The 9,757-nt window shown below is 37.1% G+C and overlaps 1 protein-coding gene across 8 annotated transcripts in view; it reads right to left on the bottom strand.

The window, feature by feature from the left end:
- Nucleotides 1-5,394: 5,394 nt before the first annotated feature.
- The window catches only part of rreb1a (ras responsive element binding protein 1a), a 45,126-nt gene continuing 40,763 nt past the window's right edge, over nucleotides 5,395-9,757 (bottom strand). For all 8 annotated transcript variants that reach the window (XM_058650400.1, XM_058650354.1, XM_058650361.1 and 5 more), the window contains one exon: nucleotides 5,395-9,725. In XM_058650400.1, the coding sequence (XP_058506383.1) occupies nucleotides 9,166-9,725 (560 nt within the window). In that variant the 3' untranslated portion in view covers nucleotides 5,395-9,165. The remainder of the gene's footprint in view (nucleotides 9,726-9,757) is intronic.

The following is a 9,757-nucleotide window of genomic DNA, read 5'->3' as shown; positions in this document are numbered from 1 at the left end:
AAAAGAAGTATGTAGATATGACCCAGGAAGAAAGTCTCTGTTGATTGGATCACTTTGTGACTTTGGGACATTGTAACATGCCAGGCAACAAGTCAAGACTGTCACTCACGACGGAATAATGTGGACACATGTACAGACATACACGTAGTCTGATTGACTGTCTAGAGCTAGACTGCCTCTCTGAGTGCTACCTGCTGCTGAAACATGTTTTGTCAAACTGTCATAAGAAAAAAAATTATTTTAAGTGTTAAATAATTATAGTAATAATTAAATAATTAAAAAAAAGGCGAGCAGTTGCAAGTATGTGAATTTCTCTGTGAGATGAATAAAGTATCTATCTATCTATCTAGTAAAATAGAGTTTGCAACTCTAAGAGGCAACACAGCAATCCTTTGGGTGGAAGATTCTAGGTACAAATCCAAGGCATTGATTCATTCTGTTGATTCATTTTGTTATGTTGCTATGGTGAGTGATATCTAAGCCAGGTCTCCCACAACAAAAAAGAGAAACCTCCTGGTTAAATAAAGGTTAATTAAATAAAGAAGAGGATGACAAGTCCTGACATGTTATTTTTTTTTTTATAGCGTTTTGCAATGCTTTGAATAAAGTTTATTTTTTTATTTTTTTTGAAACTACAATGCAAGAATATACATTTTAGAAATAAATACTTGTTTTTGTGATAGAACATCTGAAGGTATAAGAATTTAAGCTGAATTTTAGAACTAACTCGTTATTTTTATGATAGAACATCTGATGTTTTAAGAATTGAAGCTGAATTTGAAATATAAATAGTGATTTTTGTGATAGAACATCTGATGGTATAAGAATTTAAGCTGAGTTTTAGAAATAACTCGTTATTTTTGTGAAAAAACATCTGATGGTATAAGAATTGAAGCTGAATTTTAGAAATAACTAGTTATTTTTGTGATAGAACATCTGATACTATACTATGACTTTTTTGACAACATGCTATACTATGACTTTTTTGAGTGATTTCGGACGACAAACTATATTATGAATTTTTTGTTAAAATTTGGATGACATGCTATACTATGACTTTCTTGAGCGATTTTGGACGACATACTATACTATGACTTCTTTGAGTGATTTTGGACAACATACTATACTATGACTTTTTCTGAGTGATTTTGGACGACTTTTTTGACTGATTTTGGACGATGTACTATACTATGACTTTTTTGTGTGATTTTGGACGACATACTATATACTATGACTTTTTTGACTGATTTTGGACGATGTACTATACTATGACTTTATTGAGTGATTTTGGACGACGTCTATACTATGACTTTTTTGTCAAAATTTGGACGACATGCTATACTATGACTTTCTTGACCGATTTTGGACGACTTACTATACTATGACTTCTTTGAATGATTTTGGACGAAATACTATACTATGACTTTTTTTGAGTGATTTTGGACGACATACTTACTATGACTTTTTTGAGTGATTTTGGACGACATACTATACTATGACTTTTTTGACTGATTTTGGACGATGTACTATACTATGACTTTTTTTGTCAAAATTTGGACGACATACTATACTATGACTTTATTGAGTGATTTTGGACAACGTCTATACTATGACTTTTTTGTCAAAATTTGGACGACATGCTATACTATGACTTTCTTGACCGATTTTGGACGACTTACTATACTATGACTTTTTTGACTGATTTTGGACAATGTACTATACTATGACTTTTTTGCCTAATTTTGGACGACATACTTTACTATGAATTTTTTGTCAAAATTTGGACGACATACTATGACATATTATACTATGACTTTTTTTGAGGTATTTTGGACGACGTACTATACTATGACTTTCTTGAGTGATTTTGGAAGACATACTATACTATGACTTTTTTGTCAATATTTGGACGACATGCTATACTATGACTTTCTTGACTGATTTTGGACGACACACTATACTAAGACTTTTTTGAGTGATTTTGGACGACATACTATACTATGACTTTTTTGTAGTGATGCAATGGATCATCATTGATCCGTGATCTGTTTGGATCGATATCTTCGTTTCGGCACTTACGTGATCTGCGGATTGATTTATGAAAAAGAAAGTGGTGCGCATGTTCAGTCCACACACAGCGTGGTCATGGCGAGCGGAAGAACGGAGGAGCTTGAACGCCCCGTGTCATTTAAATCCCCTGTATGGGAGCATTTTGGCTTCCCTGTCAAATATAATGATGAAGGAAAGAGGTTAGTGGATAAAACTGTGACGGTGTGTAGGCACTGTGGCACAAGAAAGCCATATGCGACGTCGCGCACCCACTTCAAAGAAAAGATTGCTGATCCGAAAAATCCGATCCGTGACTCTGATCCGAGAAACGATCAGATTCTTGAGTTTTTGGATCCGTTGCACCGCTACTTTTTTGAGTAATTTCGGACGAAATCTATACTATGAATCTTTTGTCAAAATTTGGACAACATACTATACTATGACTTTTTTAAGTGATTTTGGATGATATATTATGCTATGACTTTTTTGAGTTATTTTAGGACGACGTACTATACTATGCCTTTTTTTCAAAATGTGGACGACATGCTATACTATGACTTTCTTGACCGATTTTGGACGACTTACTATACCAAGACTTTTTTGAGTGATTTTGGACGACATACTATACTATGACTTTTTTGAGTGATTTTGGACGACATACTATACTATGACTTTTTTGAGTGATTTTGGACGACATACTATACTATGACTTTTTTGAGTGATTTTGGACGACATACTATACTATGACTTTTTTGATTAATTTCGGATGACAAATTATACGAGGACTTTTTTGTCAAAATTTGGAAGACATACTATGACTTTTTTGACCGATTTTGGACGACGTACTATAATATGACTTCATTGAGTGATTTTGGACGACATACTATACTACGACTTTTTTGATTAATTTCGGATGACAAATTATACGAGGACTTTTTTGTCAAAATTTGGAACACATACTATGACTTTTTTGACCGATTTTGGACGACATACTATACTACGGAGAAGCTGACTGACAATTTAAAGACACAATTTAATGAATTCATATTGAGAAAACAAGTTCTTCTGTACAGGCATAGTAAAGTATGTGGTCCATTTCTAGTCAGAGATGTGAGAGAGCTCTCTTCAGAAGCACAACAGATCTTCCCATGGGCCACTGCTGCTTCACTGCCAAGTGAGTTACAGTAATTGACCTGCAAACGTCAACATTGCACTGAAAGAGACTCATTGCCACCTTCTGTGACAATACCACCTTCTGGACAAAGATGGTAACTGCAGCTAATTTCCCTCTGCTGAAGAATGTTTTCTCCAGCTGTGAATCTGCATTCTCAACAATGAAGAAGGTGAACAGTGAAGAACAAGCATCAGTGTCTGCGCCTTGCCATCACACCGTTTGTGCCAAAGTTAAAAGACTTGGCAACAGATTGATATATTTATTTACCAAAGGATTCTATGCTGATATTTTTATTGGTTAAACTAAAGGGACATTTTGTTTTATTTTAGCATGTCTGTTTATTTTTGAATTACTGAAATGCTTGATTCAGGTTAGAACAGCAATAAATAATTCCTCCTTTGTTGTGGTTCTTTACATCTATATTATAAAAGAAAACCTTTCTTAACCCCCTCATGATATATTTGGTTTCAGAAATCTTCAAAAAGTCATAGTATAGCATATCGTCCAAAATCTAGAGATGTTCCGATACCATTTTTTCCCTCCCGATACGATACTTGTGCTGTGGGTATTGGTCAATACAGAGTACTGATACCTATACCAGTGTGTTATAAAAAAAATATATCATACTACGCCTGCATGACTGTGATATGATTATCATTGGTGGTAATGTTTGGCTCAGGTTAAACGCTCTGTAAAACATGAACGAATACAGCAAATGGACACCATTTATTTTTAACATTGATATATTATTTCGTTTTTCAGCTTGTACGTTTGTTTTGACTCTGGTCCAAACACTGCAGCACTGGCAGAACCGTGTCAGAGCTATGGACTCGATACCGATGCCCACATTTTCGGCAAAATCCAAAATCACTCAAAAAAGTCATAGTTTAGTATGTCGTCCAAAATCACTCAAAGAGTCATACTATAGTATCTCGTCCAAAATCGGTCAAAAAAGTCATAGGATAGTATGTTGTCCAAAATCACTCAAAAAAGTCATAGGATAGTATGTCGACCAAAATCACTCAAAAAAGTCATAGGATAGTATGTCGACCAAAATCACTCAAAAAAGTCATAGGATAGTATGTCGTCCAAAATCGGTCAAAAAAGTCGTAGGATAGTATGTTGTCCAAAATCGGTCAAAAAAAAGTCATAGTATACTATGTCGTCCAAAATCAGTCAAAAAATTCATAGTATAGTATGTCGTTCAAAAAATCACTCAAAAAAGTCATAGTAAAGTATGTCATCCAAAATTGGTCAAATAGGTCTTAGTATAGAATGCCGTCCAAATTTTGACAAAAAAGTCATAGTATGGTATGTTGTCCAAATTTTGACAAAAAAAGTCATAGTATGGTATGTTGTCCAAATTTTGACAAAAAAGTCATAGTATAGTTTGTCGTCCAAAATCAATCAAAAAAGTCATAGTATAGTATGTCGTCCAAAATCGATCAAAAAAGTCATAGTATAGTATGTCGTCCAAAATCACTCAAAAAAGTCAGTGTCGTATGTCGTTCAAAAAAAATTACTCAAATAGGTCATAGCATATAGTATGTCGTCAAAAAAGTCATAGGATAGTATGTCGTCCAAAATCGATCAAAAAATGTCATAGTATAGTATGTCGTTCAAAAAAAATTACTCAAAAAAGTCATTGTATAGTATGTCGTCCAAAATCGTTCAAAAAAGACCTAGTATAGTATGTCGTCCAAAATTACTCATAAAAGTCCTAGTCTAGTATGTCGTCCAAAATCGTTCAAAAAAGACCTAGTATAGTATGTCGTCCAAATTTTGACAAAAAAGTCATAGTATAGTATGTCATCCAAAATCAATCAAAAAAGTCATAGTATAGTATGTCTTCCAAAATCGATCAAAAAAATCAGTGTCGTATGTCGTTCAAAAAAAATTACTCAAATAGGTCATAGCATATAGTATGTCGTCAAAAAAGTCATAGGATAGTATGTCGTCCAAAATCGTTCAAAAAAGACCTAGTATAGTATGTCGTCCAAAATCACTCAAAAAAGTCATAGTAAAGTATGTCATCCAAAATTGGTCAAATAGGTCTTAGTATAGAATGTCGTCCAAATTTTGACAAATAAGTCATAGTAAAGTATGTCGTCCAAAATCACTGTTCACAGCATGACAAGCGTTGTCATGGTAACAGATGCAGAAAAACAGGATCATTGTTTAATATAATCTTTATTGCGGTTTCTTAGTGAGTCGATACAGAACAGATCCTTTTTTGTTTTATATGTCTTGACTTTGTGAAACACTGAAAGACTTCAACTGAGTGTTAATGCTTTCACGGCCACAGTGTGAATGAATGAGTGAGTGAGTGAGTGTTTACGTTTGAATTTTAAATCTGACAGAAAAGTTCAAACCCAGGAAAAACAAAGACTGAATAGAAATAATATTTTTGTTAGTTTTGGTTTTGACGATGCGTTCACAGTCAAGTGCTAAATGTAGTGATTGACAGTTCTGGATCATGAGCTACGAAAAAAAAAATCGTAATAATAATAATAATTATTATAATAATAATCAGGAAACTGCAACTCAGGAAAAAAACAACAAAAAAACATGTTTTTTTCTGATAATTGATTTGTGAAAAAAGAACCCTGAGAGCGAGATTATATATAATTAAACATATATATAAATTCTGATATATGTGTGTGTGAGAAAAATCATCTGTAACTGAACAAATTAGATTAACATGCAACAAAAAAACCAATAAACTAACCTAAAACTCACCCTTTAACTGAACGCGATGAATTTTCACAGTTTTATATGAATTATATGAGAAAAAAAAACACCCAAAAAAACAAATAAAAATGAAGCACAACAAAGTTCACAATTTCAGCCAAACTAAAAAATAAACATTAGAAACCTGTTCTCGACTCATTTACAGGAATAAACAAAAACAAAAAAAAACTACGTAAAGCTTTTTTGGATTCTGAGGGATTTTTTATTGCTAAGTTCGCGACTCAAAAAAAGAAAAAGAATTCTGCAGCTACGATTTTTTTAATAAAACATGGCTTTTTTTCTCAAGTCACTGTAGAAACTAACATACACACACACACACACACACACATAAATACATTTAAAAACAGTCCACGTGAGTCCAGTATTTCCACGTTCACACGCACAAAACGCGATCAGACGAACACGAACGCAAACTCCCGAAAGACAGGGGGCACACTCACACGGAGAGAGAGGAAACCAAAAAAACTTACAATACTTCAGAGACACGAAGAACCCCCCCCCGGCCAAAATCATTAATTATTAAATTGTAAGTTGTATCCATCGTTGATTGACAGGCGCTAACATTAACATTTGTAAATTTCGTAAACAGATTTTCCGTAAAATTCATGCAATCTTCCAAATCAGAAAAACTTTCACATTAATCGTTTTTTTCGTCCCGAGTTCGCTGTTGTGACATTGGACGCCATGCTAATGAAATTATACGTACATAGCGAGGTTTAACAATTCACAGATTGTGTTTTCAGTCACCGAAATATCTCAACTTGGATTCATATATTTAGCCATCGCTGGTGGTGTTTATTAACGCACAAAAAGAGTGGAAAATCACTTAATGCACCTTTTTTACGACGCTGTCACAGGTACTAAAATGGACGACGCAGTTTTTCATTTATTAGGTCAGTTGCTAGTTTGTTGTTTTTTTTTGTGGCAGAGTGCGATTCTATTTTATATGAAAAAGTGCAAACTTTAAATTTTATGATATTTCTCGCCACGGACCGGAGAATGTTACCGACGTAAGTGAAGGCACCGTTTGATACAGATACTGATAAATTTATCCTGAGAAGATTCAGAGAGAAAAACACTTTTTCACGTCTCGGGAACTGAATAAAAAGTTTCTTGTGACAGTGACGGTGGTAACTGTCAAACTTTTTTCTAATGTGTGCAAACGTCGTTGCTTTACAGCTCGTTATGAGTGGCTGAGGTTCACGTCGTTTTGCTGATGAGGTTTTTTAATTGATATAAAAATGAAGAAAAAAAACGACAGAGTCCACATGCACACGATGTGCGGTTAGCGTGAAGCAGTGGGAGGAGTTAGCCCTTTGTTTGTGGAACACGCAATCGTGTCACAGTCATCCATCCATCATTCATTCGTTCGTTCATCCATTCACATCGTCTTCTACCTCTTCTGAGAAATCGCACTGATACTGAACAAGCGTTAAATTTGCGATTTTCAATATGTTTTATTTTCAAATTTTCACCTGATTGTCTTTAATGTCAAAGTTCGTAACACTGACATTTTTACTTTAAGTCGTATTAATTTGGACAAACACTTTAATGTCATAGAAAAACGCGGGTTAAACAAGGTCAAACTGTGCTACAGGGCTAACTCTGTGCTAATATGCTAATACTGTAAAGAGCTAAGCTAGTCCGGCTGTTAGCCGTGATTGAAACAGCATTCGCTTGAATAGCTTGTCTGGGTTGATAGCCTTTTTTTTGTTTACTCAGGCTAATAGCTAGTACTAGCTACCCAGCTGGTTAATTAAGCTAATTTAGCAGAGCTGGTGTTGAGCTAATGGGAAGAACACAGCTAATTAGCCCTGGTTAGCATGTTTGACCCTGTGGCTAATGTCAACCTAGCCCATCCTAAGTTTTATTACAGCTGGCTAGCTAGCTTTTGTAACCCTCTTATGGGGAGTAGTGATGCTATGAATTAGCTTTTGTTATTCTTATGTTAGCCTCAGCTACGTCTGTTAAAACAATTGTGCAAGTAAATCCAGTAACAAACTTAGCCATTAGCGTTAGCTAGCAAAGCCCGGGGGCCACAGCTCGCCCTGACTTAGCCTACAGTGAGCGCAACAGGCTAGCAAAGAATTAGCCCCGCTAGCTTGATGAGGAAGACACAAGATTTAAAGGGGCAGCGACTAGGCTGCGCCTCCGCTCCTTTAATGTTCGCAGTTCTTAAAAAAAGCGGAGATTGAGGTAAACTGAAACCACGTCAGGTTTAGCAACAAGAAAACATTAGCATTCGTCAGAGGCTGAACACGAAAACCAGGGGGCGACGGTGAGACACAGGTGGGAGTCACACACTTTCACTCACGTACAAACAAAAACAAACATGTGAATTGTTCAGTTATAAAAACAAAAAAATTCCCATCCCGACACCCGACATAGCGATAATCGCAAAAACACACAAAAAAAAACACAACCTAAAATACTCGTTCACACGTTCATCTCTGTAGACACACATGGAATCAAGCGAGATATCATTCACACACTCATCGACTCACGGCATCAACGATCGATCGTGTGATTGATTTAGAAAAAATGTCGTAGAAACACACAAGTGATCGCGGAGAAGCCACGCCCACTCAACAGTCAAAAGTTCATGAGTGTTTTCCCACGTGAGTCGGTGTGCGAACGTGAAACCGAAGTGTTTTTGTTTTGTTTTCCAGTTACGAAACCTTTTCTTTTCCAGATGACCACCTGCCGCCTGCTGGTGATTCCAGACTACTGCAGCTGGTGAAGTGAAGAAGCGGCTACAGGGTCAAAGGTCATGGTTTTTTGTTAGCGTCTGTGATGTGTCGCCGTCGTCCAGCTGTGATTTAAATACAAAAAACGTCTCTGCGCCTTCAAAAAAAATCTAGAACAATAATAAATTGTAATTTTATTCTTTTTTTTATTGCTGAAATATAATAGATTTCCCCCGCACAAAAATAGCAATAATGCAAATCATTGTCATCGTAAAAAGCTATAAAAATGAGATACATCCTCCGAATAATGCAGATAAAGATGTAGCAAAAAAAAAAAAAACATCGGACAAGTTGGACTAGTAGTTTAAGGCACTTCAAGAAAACGAGGTTTTCGTCTTTCTGTCAAAAAAAGAAGAAAAAACATCTGGGCTGGTTTTTTTTAGCATCGTCATCATCATCTGTGATGACACAGCATTTTTCCACCGTATGGCACTGTGGTGATTCTCAGTCTACGCCCACCAGAGGACGCTCTCCGTTGGGGAGGATGTGCTCTAACGTCGGCTTGGCGTGGATCTCCAGCAGCTCCTGGATGAAGCCGTCAGCAGAGGGCGCTGTGGTGGTGGAGGAAGGGGAAGGGCTGGAGGGGGCGGGGTCTTTGGAATCGTCATTAATAGTAGTTGTCTTTGTGTCAGTAGCTTTGTCGGCCAGCGTTTGAAGTTCAGGTTTCTCCGCCGACTGCGGATCATCCGAGGAGACAGGGTTTGGCCGATGTGACTCCTCCTCTGCCGTGTTGTCCTCCAGCTTGCTGACGCCACTGACGCCCCCCTCCTCCTCCCCGGCGTCCTCGTCCTCCAGCTCCTTGGCTCCACCGCTGCCGCCACACTCGCTCTCATTCTCCGACGGCGGACAAGTGGAGGGCGGAGTCTGCGTGCATGAGTCGCCATCCTCGCTGGCGGCGTCATCGCCGGCACCATGCGGCTTCCGGTGAACTCGCTGATGGCGAACCAGGCTGTGCTTCAGTGTGAACGTCCGCTCGCACGTCTGACACTGGTACGGACGCTCGCCTGCAGACAGAGGGCGCTACACTTCAGAAGCT

Source organism: Solea solea, chromosome 1 (genome assembly GCF_958295425.1).
Source record: "Solea solea chromosome 1, fSolSol10.1, whole genome shotgun sequence".
Lineage (NCBI taxonomy): Eukaryota > Metazoa > Chordata > Actinopteri > Pleuronectiformes > Soleidae > Solea > Solea solea.
The sequence above is the reverse complement of the archived record's forward strand: the minus strand, read 5'-3'. Positions and strand labels throughout refer to the sequence as shown.